This window comes from Lissotriton vulgaris, chromosome 10, assembly GCF_964263255.1.
Source record: "Lissotriton vulgaris chromosome 10, aLisVul1.2, whole genome shotgun sequence".
NCBI lineage: Eukaryota > Metazoa > Chordata > Amphibia > Caudata > Salamandridae > Lissotriton > Lissotriton vulgaris.
The window spans coordinates 4,703,173-4,721,900 of record NC_141698.1 but is presented as its reverse complement, the minus strand read 5'-3'; the positions used below and the strand labels follow the sequence as shown (position 1 = coordinate 4,721,900).

The 18,728-nt window shown below is 49.2% G+C and overlaps 1 protein-coding gene across 1 annotated transcript in view; it reads right to left on the bottom strand.

Moving 5' to 3' along the window:
- Window positions 1-7,718: 7,718 nt before the first annotated feature.
- CACNA1F (calcium voltage-gated channel subunit alpha1 F) overlaps window positions 7,719-18,728 on the bottom strand; it is a 291,317-nt gene continuing 280,307 nt past the window's right edge. The window contains exons 46-48 of the mRNA XM_086940156.1: window positions 15,023-15,135; window positions 12,613-12,918; window positions 7,719-8,320 (exon numbers count right to left, since the gene is read on the bottom strand). Of these exons, the coding sequence (XP_086796282.1) occupies window positions 8,048-8,320; window positions 12,613-12,918; window positions 15,023-15,135 (692 nt within the window). The 3' untranslated portion in view covers window positions 7,719-8,047. The remainder of the gene's footprint in view (window positions 8,321-12,612; window positions 12,919-15,022; window positions 15,136-18,728) is intronic.

Below are 18,728 nucleotides of genomic sequence, written 5' to 3'. Positions count from 1 at the left end.
GATTCGCACGCAGCCGCAAAAGCCGTTTGCGATTATCGATAATCGCAGAAACATCGCAATTTCCGGCTACATCCGTGTCGGAATTGCGATATCGCAAATAGCGATATCGCTAATTGCGAGATCGCAAAAAGCGAGATCGCAAAATCGCGAGATCGGGAAAACTGGACGTCGCATTTCGAGCACAGTGATGACATCACAACCAGGAAGCAGCCAGTTCCCACCCCCATTCACCACAGTGAGGCAGACCTCGAGTCAGCAACTGGGAGAGCTCCTGCAATCCACCTTGGATTACTACTCACAAACTACACTGCAGCTATGTCTGAGGAGGCAGTTCCTGGGCCCAGCAACACCACAGGGCGCAAGAGAAAGTTAAAGTTCTCCGAGCAGGAGCTGGAGCACTTAATAGAAGGGGTGGTGGCCAACCACTCCAAACTGTTTGGGAAGGACTCTAGGAGGGTGCCTGAGCAGGAAAAACGCAGGATCTGGCAGGGTATAGCGTCCACGGTGAACTCTGTGGGTGTGGCCGATTGGTCACTGGACGAACTAAAGAAACGCTTGTACGACCTCCGAGGTCGTGCCAAAGAGAAGGTAGCTGAGAGGCTTGGAGAGTCCCTGGGCACTGGAGGGGGAGGACCTACAGTCCCTCCAAACACCCCCTTGGAGGATCGAGTAGAAGACACGCTGGAGGCTGAGGCGTGCATCGGAGTGACCCGTCTGGACTCATCCCGCCCCACCCAAGACATCCAAGGTAAGTGGCATGCGACTGCGACCCTGTCCCCTATGAATGGCCATGACCATATAGCCTCCCATAATGTTCCATAGTCATGCCATCGTTGCACATCAGGTAATGCCCTAAAGCATTGTGGGACATGTAGTGTGGCCACAATGTAGAAGTACCCCAATGCAGCCAGACAGGTCCCAAAGTACGCAATGCCACAGCCAGTCAGGGAATGTCACCCAGCATGCATGTAGCAACTGCACGCATGACAGATACATGCAACTAATGAACGTCCACTTCCCCTCACAGGTGGCGCAGACAGCAGCGACAGCGAGAGGCTGCAAATAGATGAGGAGGCACAGGATGAGGAGGAGGTGCCGCCACATACACAGCCTCCAGCCCCTGCCGCAGCAACAACTCATGCAGCCAGGTCCACCACCAGTGTGCCTCCTGCGTCTGGCACAGCAACTACTCCCGCAGCCAGGCCCACTACTAGTGTGCCCCCAGCCTCAGCCGCAACTACTACTGCCGCAGCCAGGCCCACAACTAGCGTGCCCCCAGCCTCAGCCGCAACTACTACTGCCGCAGCCAGGCCCACAACTAGTGTGCCTCCAGCCCCTGCCGCACCAGCAACGCCTACCGTGACACCACCAGCAGCTGGTGCTTCAACATCAGGGCCCGCGACAGCGGCAACACAGCGGCCACCCACTGTGTCAGGCCAGCAGAGCAGGCGTGGCAGGTCTCGCCTGCAGACCAATGCACCTATCACCAGGAGGGGGAATGGACAGCGGCTGGCGAGAATGAGCGTGGAACGACGCATGCTCCGTATACATCAGCTGCAGGCACGCCGTCAAGGTACCATACAGCTTCAGCTATACAACATTGGCCGCAATGTGGCCAGAGTGGGGGACCGGATGGACCGCATGACGGCAGCCATGGCAGGTGTGGGGGAGGGAATGGCCCGCATGACTGCAGCCATGGAGGCCAACACTGCTGCAATGACATCGCAGCGCAACGCAGCCCGCCGCCGCCACCGTCGCTATTGACCCGGCTGACGGCCTACACCAGGTGCAATTATGTTGTAGGCAATGCCACCTCACAGTTATCGCGCCGGTCCCTTGCGCAGCAGCAGCAGCTCATCCAGTGCTGCGAGGATGTGGCCAGGGTACTTGAGCACCTGACCACTGCCGTGACAGCACTTCACCCTGCTCTACCTGCCACTGTTGGGGGTGATGATGCCAGTGAGGGGACATCGAGTGTGAGCAGCCACTCTGCCTCACACGTAGGGGCACTCAGACGCAGCACCAGGCCCACTGCAGGAACACGTGCCTTGGATGAGGATGAGCCGCAGAGGCGCTTGGGTGGTACACGCAGGAGGCGCACATGACTTCATAGGACTTGTCCAGGCACAGGCTGAGCATAAGCCTGCCCTGTGTATTCGACACAGCAGTATGCTGAAATACTGATAGCAATGGCAAGATTGAAACTGGTACCATTATTGTGAATGAAACAATAATATTTAATTTTGCTGCACACATTGGCGTTGTGTCATTATTACATTTTGCATGCATTTGTGATTTGTGGGGTGAGGGTGGAGGGTGCACTAGAAACTGTTCTGTGTGATGTGGTTGCGACGTCTGTGGCCTTCAGCTGGGTTCTCCCCGAGTGCATGGCGCGCATGTGCAGGTGGCCGGTCGTCCCCTTCCGATTCACTGCCAGAGATGTCGACAGGTATCCGGCGCTTGGTAGCAATGTTGTGTAGGATAGCACACACAGCCACAATGCGGCAGCACACTGCAGGACTGTAGTACATGGCCCCACCTGTCATGTGAAGTATGCCGAATCTGCTCTTTAGTAACCCAAAAGTCTTCTCAATGCAATTCCTTGTGCGTATGTGTGATACGTTGTAACGCCGTTGCTGTGGTGTAGCAGGGTTGAGGTATGGGGTGAGGAGGTATTCAGGCAGGGCGTACCCACTGTCACCTGAATGAGAGGAGCAGAGGGTGAGTGCCTGTGCAGCGCAGCTAGTTATTCGCAATGTGACATTTTGGGCAAAGTGTACTTACCAAGTAGGTGTCCTTCCCCGAAGTCTCCCCTGACCAGTCGTGTGTGGAGGCCGCTGTGCCGGAATATGAATGAGTCATGTGTACTCCCCGGTTACTGTGCCACTATGTCCGTGATGTATGTCTTTGCATTGCAGACCATCTGGATGTTGAGGGAGTGGTAGGACTTGCGATTGCGGTACATGTACTCCGTTGCAGCTGGTGGGCAGATGGCGATGTGGGTACAGTCAATGCATCCTATCACGTGTGGGAAACGGGCAACATTGTAGAATTGTAGCTTGGTCTCATCCAAATCCTGTTGGCTGGTGGAAAATTTGATGTGGTGGTGTAGCTGGGTCAGCATTGCGTCAAGGAAACTCCCTAGGCAGCGGGACATGGTGGGCTGGGATATCCCCCCAGCAACCGCAACTATCCCCTGGAAGCTCCCGGAGGCCAGGAGGTGCAGGCTACACAATACCTGGACATGTGTTGGCACGGCATTGGTCCGCCTTGTTGGGTGCTGCATCAGGGGGTCAAGGTCCTGTATTAGCTTGATGATCATAGCCCCATTCAGCCGGTACTTTGCGTATATTTGCTGTCTGGTCTGGCCCAGCAGGGTGACCCGCTGGCGGAATATCCTGTCCTGGATTCTGCGTCTCCTCCTTGCTGCTCGCTGTAGCCTTCGCCGCCTGACCACCATGTACATTCTTGGCATTGTGATATTCCTTCTGCTGATGCTGCTTCCCCTTAAGTGTGTTTGGGCAGGCCTGCACCAGTTACTGATTGGCCAACGGTTTTTCAAATTTTTTTTTTACTATGGGTTTGATGGTTACCACCTGCTTTGGGTTGTCCTTAAATTGCACCTCGCAAAATGCGATTTTGGGCTTTTTCGCTATTAGCGATTTTTCATGAATACAGATTGCGAGTAATGTGCGATTTCGCAATTATTTTCGCAGAATCCGTGATTTCTCGCTATTTCCGATTCGCAAATGGTCTCCTGCCGGCATTCTGCGAATATTTTTGCGATTTCGCAAATCTGTGTCGCCGAATTCGCAAATTTCATGGTGAATTCCTATTATGGAAATTGCGCCCGCGATAGCATTTTCGCAGCTATTGCGGGCGCAATTTTGCTTCCTGAATCAGGCTGATAATGTCATACCTGGAACAGGAGGGACTTATACATCTCTACTGACTGCTAATTTCTATAGTAAGGCTTCACTCAGCTGCACTGAATGCTGCTGGCTTCATGAACAGTTTACGCATCCATACAGGCTATTAGGTCAATTTCACTTTTTACAGTTTTATTCCAAGGAAAATGACCATAAGTTGCAGATTCGCTCTTTTCTGCTCTTGCAATAAAAACACTGTCCACATTGGAAACACATCAGTCTGGTGGCAGCCGTAGGATATTCAGTCAAAAATTCATTTTCAAAATTTTGTAAAAAAAAAAAAAAATTAAACAATGTCATAAGCGCATAATTTGTGGGGCAAAAAGACGACATATAGGCACAACATAAATAAATAGACAGTAGACTGCAGTAGAACGCTAGAACCGTGGGAGAGGCAGAAGGATGCAGAGGGAGTTTAAAAAGAACTGGTGAACGAGGGGCTGGAAGAAAAACGGTAAGACTCACGGGGGTGAAAAGAGAAGTTTCTCACTTTTACCTGCACTTTTTCAGATGGGCACAATATCTAGCTGCAGATTCCTCACCTTTTGAACATCCCCAGCGTCAGTCTAGACTCGGAAACATTGCGCTGGCTCTCCCACGCCTGTAGGGGGTGCCGGCTCTACCTCACTCTCCACACTGCACCGCGTGAGGTCACAAGAGCCATACATCGCCCCGTCAGCGTGATGATGTCAGTATCCATCCATTTTTTTTTGTTGTACCCTCAAGGTGAACTAATGAAACTTAACATCAGTAATATAGGCGTAGTTTTCATTTAAATGAAGATAAGATAGGAACAGAACAAAACGGATCCTTGGCATGAAGCGCCAAGCAGTGGGGCGGCAGGTGTGCGGCGAGGAGCGTCCTTTAGTCTTCCAAAGCCAGGCCAATGAAGACCTGTTCGGCTGCATCACCAGGAGGTATCTTTGGTCTTCAAGTCTTCTTTGAGGGTCTGTTCTAGAATGATGATGAGCGACCAAGGACGACGGATCTGTAGAAGCCAAGGGTGGTGGCTTAGTCGGCGTTGACTGTGGCGCCGGCAGTGTTGGCGGTGACGGTTGTGGCGCTGGTGGCGTTTGATGCAGCACTAGTCTTGTGAATTGCATGTGTTGGTTTTCTATTGGGATTCAATGTCAAAGGAAACGACACCATAACGCACAATGGTGGTGGAGTCAAATTCTGCATCAGTCGGAGCCACGGCATCGGGATTGTAGTAGCCCAAGATACCTGAGGCATTGGCAGGAATGGTGTAAAAGGCGCCTGTTGAGAGGGTTCTCGAATGAGTAGGCCATCTGTACCATGGGATGGAAGGGCATACTAGTGGGGGCCATCAATCTGTTAAAAAGATTAAATGTTGCCTTCAGAAACTGATAAGGATCCATCGCTGGGGCTGGAAGGACTAGGTACCAATGTCCATACTTGCCGGAGTGGCATCTTCTTTCCCTTGTTTTTCTTTTTGGTCTCCGGGCTGACTTTGATCTGAAGTGGGCGACGCCGACGCCAGTGGTGGAGACTTGCTTTTTGACGCTCTTCTGCGTGATTCATGTCTCTTCTTCTGCTTTCTTCTTGAAGACCTAGAAGAGCGCGTCGAAGAAGACTTGGTTCTTGGCCGAGATTTTCTCAACGACGCCGCTCATCTTGTGCTTGAACCATGAACATCTCGGCTTCACGCACCTCAACCACCTTGGGGTTCATCTTCTGACAGGAGTTACAAGCGTTAAAGACTTTGTGGCTGGATCCGAGGCACTGTGGAGAGATGGCGTGAGGGTCAGTGATGGACATCTGACCATCGCATTCTCCACACAACTTGAATCCCGACCGTTTGGGCAACAACATTTTGAAGAAATCCGTTACTGAGATTACATTTTTTTAAAGAAAAGGTTGCATTTCTCCTGAGGAGGGTTGAAGAGCTCCAGATCGAGTCGATGGCACAGAAAACAAGGGAACTAATGTCATCACAGCAACGGGGGCGCTCTATGACCCCAGTGATGTCAGGCGCCGCTGAGGTGGAGCTGAGGGGAGCAGCGCCCCCTGCCAGTGTGGGAGAGGTATAGAAAAGTTCCGGGATCCAGATAGGAACTGCAGGTAGTTGTATCCATCAGAAATGAAGAGTAGTCAATGGTAGCAGGAGACTCAGAGGTTCAAAGGTTCAGAGGTTCAGAGGTTCAGGGATGGAGAGAGAACACCCCTAAAAGCTCCTGACCACCAACGCCTTACAGAGCCCAGCTCTGCAGACTCTCTCAAACCCCTTTTGTAGCACCCAACAGAAAAGACAATATAACGAAGAACAAGGTCACAGTGTTTGGTTTTTTATTACTAAATAAAACACTTATATACATCAGAAGCGCATTCAAGTTCTCTTTGGGAGCTGTGACACCTCACGTGTCAAAAGAGTTCTTCCGAGTTGGTCACTCCTGCTTTGGGAGAATGGTCAGTCTCAGTTTTGACCACCCAGGTGCCGCTCGTGATGCTTTCACGCTCAGTCTCATGTTTGGGAAGTGACCGCCAAGAGATGAGAGAAGAAGTAGAGCTTGAGCCCCATCCCTGAGACCCTCCTTCCCTTTCAATGCAGCCCCCTGGACCTCGTGAGTGTGTGGGGGCTGCTGAAGGCCCTCTGCCCACCTCCTTACGGTCTTAGCCAGCCTCTGGTGCCCAGTGTGCCCCAGTTCTGCCTTCGGCTCAGGACACATTGTGCCGGTTAAGGGAGAGAGTGGGCACCAGTGCTAAATGAAGCGGTGTGCAGGTGGCGCTGATAGTCCTCTGCGGAGTCACCTGTCCTGCCTGTAGAGCCTGGTCATGCCTAGCATCACAGAAGGTGCAGAGATAACCCGGCTGCCTCCCTGCCACCTGTCTCTGAAACCAGCATATGTTACCCGAGGTGAAACACAAGCATGCCTACCTCCCAATGCTTAGTGTGTACGTGTCTCTGGCGGCCATGTTCCTGCGATGTCCGCTCTAAGTAGAGACTGGCCGTGCCTACCTCCAATGCTTGCTGTGTAGGTGTCTCTGGCAGCCATGTTCCTGTGATGTCCACTGTACGTAGAGACAGGCCATGCCTACCCCCCAATGCTTAGTGTACAGGCGTCTCTGGTGGCCATGTTCCTGCGATGTCCACTGTACGTAGAGACTCGCCATGCCTACCTCCCAATGCTTAGTGTGTAGGTGTCTCTGAGGGCCAGGGACCTGCTTACTCTGTAGCCAGCCTGTGTTACCCAAGGTTTCACCCTAGCATGCCTACCTCCCAATGCTTAGTGTGAGCGTGTAGGTGTCTCTGGCGGCCATGTTCCTGTGATGTCCACTTTAAGTAGAGACTGGCCATGTCTACCCCCCAATGCTTGCTGTGTAGGTGTCTCTGGCGGCCATGTTCATGTGATGTCCACTTTAAGTAGAGACTGGCCGTGCCTACCTCTCAATGCTTAGTGTGTAGGTGTCTCTGGCGGCCATGGTCCTGCGATGTCCACTCTAAGTAGAGACTGGCCATGCCTACCTCCCAATGCTTGCTGTGTAGGTGTCTCTGGCGGCCATGTTCCTGTGATGTCCACTCTAAGTAGAGACTCGCCATGCCTCCCTCCCAATGCTTAGTGTGAGCGTGTAGGTGTCTTTGGCGGCCATGGTCCTGCGATGTCCACTCTAAGTAGAGAATGGCCATGCCTACCTCCCAATGCTTAGTGTGCAGCTCTCTCAGGGTCGGGTACCTGCTTACTCTGTAGCCAGCCTGTGTTACCCAAGGTTTCACCCTAGCATGCCCACCTCCCAATGCTTAGTGCGTAGGAGTCTCTTGATTCCAGCTGTACGTAGGGTCAATCTCTGATACCTCAGCTACCCTTACCACCCACCCAATGCCTACAGAGTAGGTATCTCTGAAGGCCATGTTTCGGCGATGTCCGCTCTAAGTAGAGTCTATTCGTCTTTGATCCGTGGAATAGCCATGTCTGCCACCCAGTGCCTGGAGTCTAGGTATCTCTGAGGGCCATGCTCCCGCAACGTCAGTCTCTGACACCCAAGCTGGCTACGGCTACCACACGACACTGAGGGCCATGTTCCTGCAATGTCTACTCTAAGTAGACGCGCCAGTCACTGAACCTCGGGCTGGTCAGGCCAGCTAACTAAAGCCCATCACATCAGAAGGACGTGACACAGGCCATCTCATCCCCCAGATCCTCCTCGTCACGGCACCGCAGCGACTCTTCATCACTGTAGATCTGGCACGGGGCCGAGGACTCGCTGAAGGGTCCGCTGCTGGTGCTCCCCTTCCGTTTCTGACTCAGCAGGTCACTGGCAGCGCTCTCCATCTCATCGATGGTCATGTGACATGCGTCCGCAATCTCCCGCTTTGCAAAAGCGACAAACTTGGGATCCTTGGCGTAGAGGCCCAGTCCTTCGGATATCAGAACCTACAAGAAGAAAGAATGTTAGAAACATAGTCCAGGAAAGGTCACAAAGACAAGGACATGGGTCAGTGAGACAACTACAGTGAAGAGTGGAAACGCTCATGGGTCAGGAAGAAGGACAAGTTACTCCCCTTCAATCCTAGTTCTCTTCCAGGGAATTCTCATCAAAGTCATAAACACTGAATAGTCTCGCCCACAGAAGGGGATCCTGGAGCACTTTGAACATTTATACATATATGTATAACAAACCTTGTAACGTAGTACCTTATATACATGCCTGCAGCCTGAAGAAAGGCTAAAAAGAGACAGATTGAATTACATTTTCATTTAAAAAAGAAACCAATTGCCTAGAAATGGTGTCAATAATAAAAAATTACCATAGGAAATCTTTTACAAACCTTTTGTTTTTTAATTGGAAAGGGAATATGAGACACTGTTAGCCAAAAGGCTGCAATGCAAAGTATGGCAGAGAAAAGCTGGCACTATGCCTTTAAGAACCTCACAGTACCCCTTGTATCCCATCATGCTTCACAGGTGACAGGTCAGGTCATTTTAATAGCAATCAGGAATTCTTGTTGAGTCAGTTGTTGAGAGCTGTAGTAATCCCTGTCGTGGAGGTGGTTGGGTTGAGTATTACTTTGATGAAGAATCCCCTGGAAGATAACTAGGATTGCAGGTGAGTAACGTTTCCTTCTCTTCCAGGGGATACTCATCAACAGTCATAAGCACTGACCAGAATAGCAAGCCCACCCCACAATAAGCAGACAAGAAATAAAAACAGCCCCAGCAACCACCCTAAAAGGTTCCTCAAAGAAGCCTGCCTGACGTGAGTAGCCGCTCTCGAGTCTGAATCTAGACAGTAGTGTCTAGTAAAGGTATGAACAGATCTCCAAGTAGCAGCTCTACATACGTCTGATATGGGAACATTTCTAAGACGAGCTAAAGTTGCAGCATTTCCTACTTGTGGAATGTGTACATTTATCAGGTAGGGGCTTCTTAGGTAATTGGTATGAAAGAGGTGCACAGGAAACTAACCAGCTAGAAATGGTTTGTTTTAATTATGGAAAGTCTGTTCCTACTGGACGATAATTAGTAAAAAGACAATCTGATTTTCCTATATCTTTAGTTTTGTATAGATAAAATATCAGAACTCTTAACAAGAGAATGTAGAGATTTCTCTGCTGGAGTCGATGAATTGGGAAAAAGGTAGGTAATAAAACGGTCTGATTAATATGAAACTCTGAAACTACCTTGGGAAGAAAACTGGAATGGGTTCTCATTACAATTCCTTTACCATGAAATACTGTGTATAGTTCGACAGAACATAATGCCTGAATTTCTCTCATGCTGATGTAATAGCTACTAAGAAAGCCGCTTTCCATGTAAGATGTTGTAAAGAGGCTTTATGAATGGGTTTCAAATGGGGGTCCCATTAATTTGGAGAGGACAAGATATTCTAAAGAAAGAGGTTTGTCATGGAGACTTTCCATAGGCAATTATAGCAGCGAGATGAACTTCAATAGAAGAAAATTGTAAACCAGACCTTGACAGATGACATAGGTAAGGTATAACCACTCTTCCTGACACAAGGATGGATTGTGGCTGTTTTGGATGCACAAAAAGCAAAACCTCTTTCACTTAATGGAATATGATTTTCTCATGAAAGCTCTTGCAACCTCTTGTAAAATGTCCATGCAGTCTTGTGGAAGACCTCGATGGCCATATTGGAGGAGTTCAGGAGCCAAGCTGTCAAGTTCAGTGATGGGAGGTTGGTGTGTAGTTTCTGTCCCCCTAACCTGCACAGGAAATCCGCCTGCACTGCACTCTCTTGTGTGATTCTTCTGACAGGTCAAGAAGACCCGTGAACCCCAGTGAAGAGGCCATTCCGGTGCTATTACTATCCTCCTGGTTTTAGACTTAATTTGATCGGAACGGTTAGTATGAGAGGGATTAGGGGAAATGCATAATAATTTCCCTAACCAGCCTATCAAAAGGTCATCCCCTTTCGACCCTGATTGGAAGAATGTGGATGTGTAGTGTTAGTATTGTTTGTTGTTTACACCGGCAAACAAATCTATCTGCGGATAGCCCAAGCCTTGAAAAATGTCTTGCAAGACCTCTTTGTTTAGAACTCAGTTGTGATTTCCCTTAAATACCTAGCTGAGTGAATATGCCTGTACGTTCTGACCCCCTGGAAGATGAACAGCTGTTATAGTCAAGTTCCTGGCTTTTACACATTTCCATATGGCTTGAGCATCTAGAGATAGGGGTCGACAGTGAGTCCCCCCTTTGCTTCTTCAAGTGATACATTTTTGTTGTATTGTTGGACTGAACAAGAACAGAATTTGTTTTTATTTATGGAAGAACAAGACTTGAGGACCAGATAAGCAGCTCTCAATTCTAGAAGACTAATATAACACGCATTTTCTCTGTCTGACCAAATCCTTTGGGCTTGCAAGTGTCGGATATCCCCATCACTGGAGAAAGGCATCTGTGATCAATGTTTGAGCTGGCAAATCCTGGTGGAATGTTATTTGTACTAATAGGTTCTTTGGTTGTTTCCACCATGGAAGAGATTGGATTGCATTGTGGGAGAAGGTCAGTTTCTTTTCCCAGTGGTCCGAGAGGTGATTCTACTGATGTTCTAGGCATTGTTGCAAGAGGCTTATGCGAAGTCTTGCATGTGGAACTAGATAAATGCAAGAAGCCATCATACCCAGTACGAATGCGATCTGCCTCGCTGTTGGATGACGAGTATGTAAGAGATTGTATCACATCAGACTGGTTTTTAATTACCTCTTCAATGAAGGATACCCATGTGAGGAATGGGTATCCAGTATGGATCCATGGTATTGTACCTTTTGAACTGGGTAGGTTGTAGACTTTCTTAGGTCCACCTGAAGACCTAGGTTGATTAGTGTTTTGAGGCAAATGTTTATTTGTCTCCATTGCCTTTTATTAGCCAGTCATCAAGGTAAGGATCAATAAAGATTTTTTGTTTCCTGAATGGCCATACATTTTGCAAACGTTCGAGGAGTTGATTTTAGTCTGAAAGGTAAGACTTTGTATTGGTAATGTTGAGAGCCCACTATGTACTGAAGAAACCTTTGATGTTTTGTTATTGGAATGTGGAAGTAGGCAGCTTGGAGGTTTACTGAACACATCAAGACTCCTTGCTGTTGCTGAAAATAGTTCTGGTGTGATGCTATCATTCTGAATTTTTTATCTACTTGTTTAGTACTCGAAGATCGAGAATGAGTCCGAATTCTTCTTTTGGTCCTTTTTTTCGCCCCAGAAAATATCGAGAACAAGTAGTAAGTAGTAGTACGTTTAGGATTTTGTCTTAAGTTATTTCTGTGAATCGGGCCCTTTGTCCTGAGGAAGGTGGCAGATATAAACACTACCGAAACAGTGAGTTGACAACATTTTGCAAGATCACTTTTTACACAATGCATCAGTGGTGGCTCGCAAAGGTAACGCTGTGGGGCAGTGAGGCGGGGCGGGCTGGGTGGGGGGGTAGTGGAGTCCAACATACGACAGCAAAGGTGAACATAAATAAATAAATATCTGCCATCGTATGTCGGACTCCCCTACGCCCCACAGAGCCCCGCCCCACCCCGCCTCACCGTCCGACAGCATTGGTCAACCGTGTATAATAGACACCACTTTTCAGGAGCTCCTGCTTGGGGATAACACTGTAGTGGCTTAGAGGTTTACCATGCCCTATTAGTAATTTTGAGATAACTCATAATATTTTAAGCTGTGGGGTCAAAATATGGAATGTGTTTTCTCAACATACTAGGCAATCACAGATCTGGGGTGCTTTGACAAAGGGGATGAAAACTGTTCTCTTTGACATGGTATATGCTCTAGAAGGGGCAGCAGGCACCTTGAAACCTTGTAGTTTAGGCACACTAGAGATGCCTTGGTTTGGTCTTGGGAGCAGGTTCAACAACCAGCTGCAATTGCTGCTCACCGAATAGCGTCACGTTTTGAAGTATTGCTTTATCCTACAATACTTTGGTTTCTTGCATATTTTAGGTACTACCCTAGTCTGTCTCCACCACAGTTCCTACACACTCTAGGTCCCGCACTCTTCCATGGCTCTGTTACGTCACCGCATGCTGCAGGTAAGGTTCTACCCAATCACTGTGGCTGCCTGCTGCACCCAAGTGCTGTCTTATCCACTCCCCACCTTGGTCTCCTGCTGGTGTCAAGTTGTCCTCCAATCAGCTCCCCCTTTGGGACACTACAGGCTCTAGGAAGACCCATGTTGAGAATCATAGAGAACTTACGGCTTCCACCAGACTGTCGGCACTGCCCCGCTTCTCACTGAGGCTGTGCGTCATGTGCCCCGGCACCCGGAGCTGGGTGTACGCCCGGTACGGCCCCTCAGACTCCTCATCTAGGTACCAGCTGGCCCTGTTGTGGGGAGGAAGGTTACTGCCACCATCATCCTTCTTCTCCCAGGAATCGTCTTCTTCCACCAGTATGAGGGGCGCATAGAGAAGGCGGCCGCGCTTCGGGGGTGTTGCCCAAGAGTATGAGGAGGAGCCCTGCGAGGGGCCACTGGCTCGCCAAGAACCAGAGCTGCCATAGACCTGTAGAAGGAACAGAGGCCGAAACATGTCATTAGTCCGTAGACCTGAAGAAGGAACAGAGGCCGAAACATGTCATTATCACTAGGGTCTAGAACTGAGAGGAGAATGATGGGTGCAATGAGAGAGCGGGAGAGAGAAGATTAGGAGAGTGGAGGTGGAAATCAGGAGAGAAGAGTAAGGAAGAGGATGGAGACTAGAGCGGGTTGAGAGAGGATGTTAAGGGACAGAGACCAGATAAAGAGAGAGTCAAGAAAGTGACAGCGCAGGATGGGTGCGGACAGGAAGTTACAGAACATAAAGGACACAGTGAAAGAGAAGGTGAAAGGACAGAGAGGGTGTGAAGAGGAAAGAACAACACAGAGAGGATGGAGAGCCGCAAGAAAAAGTGGTAGAGCAGATAAGCAAGACAGTAAAGGGAGAGGGGGAGAGGGAGATGGTGTAGAGTATTGTGACCAAGTCTAAAACTGATATACTTGAGTAAACAGAGTGTTGATTGAGTGCAAAGCCTCAATACCCGACTGCAAATAGCCTGTACGTAAGTACTGAGTGCTTGTACCCAAGTTAAAAAACAGACACATGAGACACTAACATGACTTTAAATAAATATTCTTTTTTGTTGCCTGAATATAAAGCAGCTGTAAATACGGTTTGTCAGGCACACATAAATGAGGTTGTGGTTTCAAAAGTTCATTTATTTCTTTGGTAGCGCCCTTTGCCAACATGTGTTTCGTCTCAGGCTGATCAAGTTTCACCAGACTTCATCAGGGCTTAGCATTTAGTATCCTAAGATAATGACTCCGTGTACTCCAGACTGTGGTCTCCAGGGGCAGTGGGCAGATGGTTTGTTCAAAGGGTCCAAGTCAGAGCAAGTCAAAAAGATGGTTGGCAATAAAGTGTGGGTGGACGATGGCAAAAGGTGGAGCATTCGGAAAGTGACTTTATGTAATGAGTTGGAACATGACATTTGGTTAAAAGGAAATGTACCCACGGTTTGAAGTGTGGGTCCAGTTTCTAAGCAGGGATTTGGGACGACAGAGCGTTTAGGAACTAAACCAATTTGGCAAAAGGATGATGTATGTGCCTGAGGGCACAGGAAGTTCTATGCCTGCACAACACAGTTGTGTGGAGACCTGTTTATGCATCACAAGGTGTGTTTTGTGTTCTTCTTGGTCGTGGGTGTGCCCCTGGTTCCTATTTGCATCTGTAGCATCTTATCCACATGTTGTACATTCATTATGTAGGCTATGTTTGTGTTATTATTAAGGACAGGAGATATGTGGTCTACTAGCAGCTTTGCCACATCTGGTTGCCGTCTCCACTGGACTCTAGAGCGTGGACTCCAGGGGCAGTGGGCAGATGGTTTGTCCAAAGGGTCCAAGTCCGAGCAAGTCAAAAAGGTGGTTGGCAATAAAGTGTGGGTGGATGATGGCAAAAGGTGGAACATTCGGAAAGTGACGTTATGTAATGAGTTGGAACATGACATTTGGTTATAAGGAAATGCACCCACGGTTCGAAGTGCGGGTCCTGTTTCTAAGCAGGGATTTGGGAAGATGGAACGTATCAATACTTAACAAATTTAGCAAAACGATGTGTGTCAGATGGCACAGGATGTTCTATGCCTGCAAAACATAGTTGTGTGGTGAGTTGCTTATGCATCACGAGGTGTGTTTTGTGTTCTTCTTGGTCATGGATGTGCCGAGGTTCCTATTTTCATCTGTAGCAGTGTATCCCCCTGTTGTACATTTATTATGTAGGCTATGTTTGTGTTCTTATTATGTTGTATCCTAGCAGCTTTGTCCGCATCTGGTTGCTGTCTCCCCTGGATCCTAGGGTGTGGACTCCAGGGGTAGAGTGCCGGCAGTTGCAGAAGGAGGAGGACTTCAGGGGTTGTTGTACAGGACTCAAACATGTTTCACCTTTCTTCATGCGTCCGGGTGGTTTAAGACTTCCCCCTTCCTTAATGCCCTAGTTCTCTGTTAATGTTCAATAATGCAAAGGCCCTGGTAGCACTATGGTGCAAGAGCTGTACAAACCTGTTCCATAGATAGTAAAAACTCTGCATGTGACTCTGGCCTGTGTGTGTGTGTGTGTGTAGAGGCTGTACCTGGGTGTGCGTACGCGGCGGAGGGGCCTTCTGATGGTAGGTCCCAGGGATGGGAATGTCGTCACAGCTTCCCTGTCTGCGCAGGCACTGGATACTGAAGGACGGCTTACGACCTGCAGAAGAAAGAACACACGTGCTCAGAGCTGCCATCAACACACATGACCCTGCCAGGAACAGGCGTGCTGGGAGCTGCCATCAACACACATGACCTTGCCAGGAAGAGGCGTGCTGGGAGCTGCCATCAACACACATGACCCTGCTATGAACAAACATGCTGAGAGATGCCATCAACACACATGACCCTGCCAGGAACAGGCGTGCTGGGAGCTGCCATCAACACACATGACCCTGCTATGAACATGCATGCTGAGTGATGTCATCAACACACTTGACCCTGCTATGAACATGCGTACAGAGAGCTGCCATCAACACACGTGACCCTGCTATGAACACGCATGCCGAGAGCCGCCATCAGCACACATACCATGCTATGAACATGCATGCTGAGAGTTGCCATCAACACACTTGACCCTGCTATGAACATGCGTACAGAGAGCTGCCATCACCACACGTGCCCCTGCTATGAACACACATGCTGAGAGCTACCATCAACATACATGACCCTAGTATGTACCATGAAGGATACCTCGTTTGCCTAGTGCGGAGCAGCCTCCACATTACTAATGTGTACTGGACTGCTGTTCACAGAGAGCCAGGTAGCGGCATGTCACCACAGCGTAGAGGGAGTGTTGTAGTCACTTTCTGACGACCTTGTAGCCAATGCAGCTAGTCTGGAAGGCGATGGAAGCTGGGGGGAGACCATGTCATTCAATGTTGGGGTGATGTGATCAGGTTTCGTCAGCCCGCGATGAGCACTGTCGTGCGCAGTGTGCAGGAGGTCTCAAAAGGGGCCAGAGCTCTACATTTAAGACGTCAGTGAGGATTCTGTAATGCAGATGCAAAGCTTCCCTTTTTCCCAGAGGGAGAGCTGGTGCTGTGCTGCCTTGTTTTATTTTGTGATGTGGCCTCTGCAAGTGAGATCTTTGTCAAAGCTGCACCTAAGAGGTTTCCGTTGACCTCCAGCTGAGGGGTGAAGCAGTGCCGGTTCATGCCGCTTGCCAAGTGTGGACCTGTGCTTCTGAGACTATTGGTAAATGAGGACCTCCTTCGTTGAGTTGCGGTTTGTATGACTCGATACTGGACACTGTTTGGATTAGATTAAGGCATGTTTAAGTCTCTGAATATCAATGGTTGAGGAGTTTAAGACCTAAGTGCGCATCGCAAAGTGCATTGAGGCACCCGCTCTGCCTCTACGCATGGGAGGGGCGTGTGTTCACTTCTGCTTTCGAGTTCTTTGTAGCACCCTAAGCCCGGGGCGTTGCCTGGCTCCTGTCCCGGTCGGCGGCCATCTTAGACTGGACCCCACTGGTTTTACTTAGTTTGTTATTTTATTTCAGCGCTCGTAGTTTGCCTTTTTTATTTTAATCTCTGTTTTTATTTCCTTGTAGTTCCACCTGGGAGGGAAGCCTACCAGGTAAGAGTGGAGCTTCTAGGTGGCATTTTATTTCTAGTTACCCCCTTGTTTCGCTGTGATTTAGGCATGCCCTCCAGTAGGCGGGCTACATAAACATGGCAGCTAAGCAGGCGCACCTCTGGCACACCGAAAGAACACCAAAGGCAAGCCCATCTATGCCCGTACACCCCTAGACAGCACCAGGGGCCGACCCTCTACCGGCTCGGCACCGGCGGCCTCGCGGTATACAGCGAAGGAGACCCTCTTACTTGCTCCGGCCCTTAAGGAGGGCAGCACACATATCAAGGATGTCTTCCTGGCTGCAGTTAACTGCGGTAAGTGTGGGTTTCCCTACGCGATGCCACCTAGGGCAGACCCTGTGGGGAAGATATAACACCAGAGCCCAAAGTTAGCACATTGTTTTCCATTAAACTGTCAATCTTTACTTCAACACATTTCTGAGATTTGGGACTTTTTGTCTGACCACCCGCCAGTGGCACTCTTTGTTGTAGAAACGAGGCTCCCTGCGCAGTCGGCCCCTGATATACTGAAGGCCGTCCCGCAGGATTATGCTATCCTGAGGCAAGATAGACCCCATCACGGGTGATGGGGGCGTCGCAGTTATTTTTAAACGGCACACTCCGTGCTGTTTCTTTGAAGTGAAGATTGCTGGCTGTGAGGCAGCTTGCTTCTCTCTATCATTATCTAGTAGTTGCACCTTAGCAGGATTTTTTATCTTTCGCCTGCCTGTTCCCGGCGCTCAGTTTAAACTGCTTAGATGGACACTGTACCTGCTTTTGCCTTACGGTACTCACATTTTCTGGTACTGGGCAACCTTAATCTGCAGCTGTCGCCTGTAGACCGGCCTCGTCTCTTGTTGAGGACCTTGAGTTGCTTCACTCTCCTCACTTGATTCTGGTTCCTAACCACATTCCTAGCCATATCCTGGACCCCATCTTTGCTAATCATTCCTATGTAAGTTCTGCATCTCCCATGCCCTTTGCTTGCCGGACCATTGTATCCTTCCTTTCCAGGTTTCTCTGGTTCCCTCGACCCCTAAATATCTGGAGTCGGATGCAACGAAACTCGTGAATGGTCTCTGATCACACCCACTGCCTTCACAACGAATCCGAACCTGAACCCTCCGTCGATTAACTGCTGTCCTCAGGTGGCCAATCTTCAGGTAGAAGCATGGATCGATGAGGCCTTAGATAACAGAGCACAACTAAAAACATGCGATGTCGTCTGCTCCAAGCCGACAGGAGAGAGGTTTAATGACGAGCTCTTGCTCATTAAAAAGGGGTGCAAACACCTTTAAAGCCTATGGTGTGGGAACTATACTGCAGCAGACAAAACAATATATCCTAGAGCCCTTAAGGAGTGAATCAGACACACACAGACTCAATTCTTCGGCCCAAGATTGTGCTGGCCAAAGATTCCTCCTGTAAGATCTTTCAGATAGTTAAGTCTCACCTCTCTTGACGTGTTTCAGCCTCCATTACCCCTTCCGTAGAAAATTGCAATCAGATTGCACAAACACAGTGCAGTGTTCACTTAGAGTTGTCTGAAAAACCAGGATTTGAGCTTTTTCTGAAAAATTACTTTTGAGTGCTCCAGTCTCAAGTCCAGAGGGAGAGAGTTCCAGAGCTTGGTGGCAAGGTCGCTGAAAGAGCGACCGCCCAAACGTGCTCTCTTTACCTTAGGGACCTCAGTCAGTGCTGTCCCCGAGGATCTAAGACATCTCTTGGGATAGTATAATTTAATCAAGGAAAAAAGATAGTGAGGACCATTCGGATTTAGAGTTTTGTGCTTTGAAGGAGACTCTTCCCTTGATAGTGAGCCAGTGAAGCTACAGTATCTGGGGATGCTGACAAGCATCCGAAGCAAACACAAGGAGAGGATGGACGGAGCGCTGAAACTTTTCAGACACTCACCCCCAGTCAAAGATCAGGGTTGAATCCATCATCGTTCTTTAGCTCACTTCGCCACCTCAGTTCAGACCCAGCTATATGCAAATCATTCTTGACCTTGTGCCTCATGGGAACAGTCCAGCCCGAACTGCCAAGCCAGGTCTTCCCTGAACTGGAAGCAAGCATCTTAGTACCGGTTTCTGGGTAACACCCGTCATCAGCCTGACTAGCTTGAATCTAGTGGCAAAGTCAGCATGGGACCAACGTCTGGGCATCCGTGCAG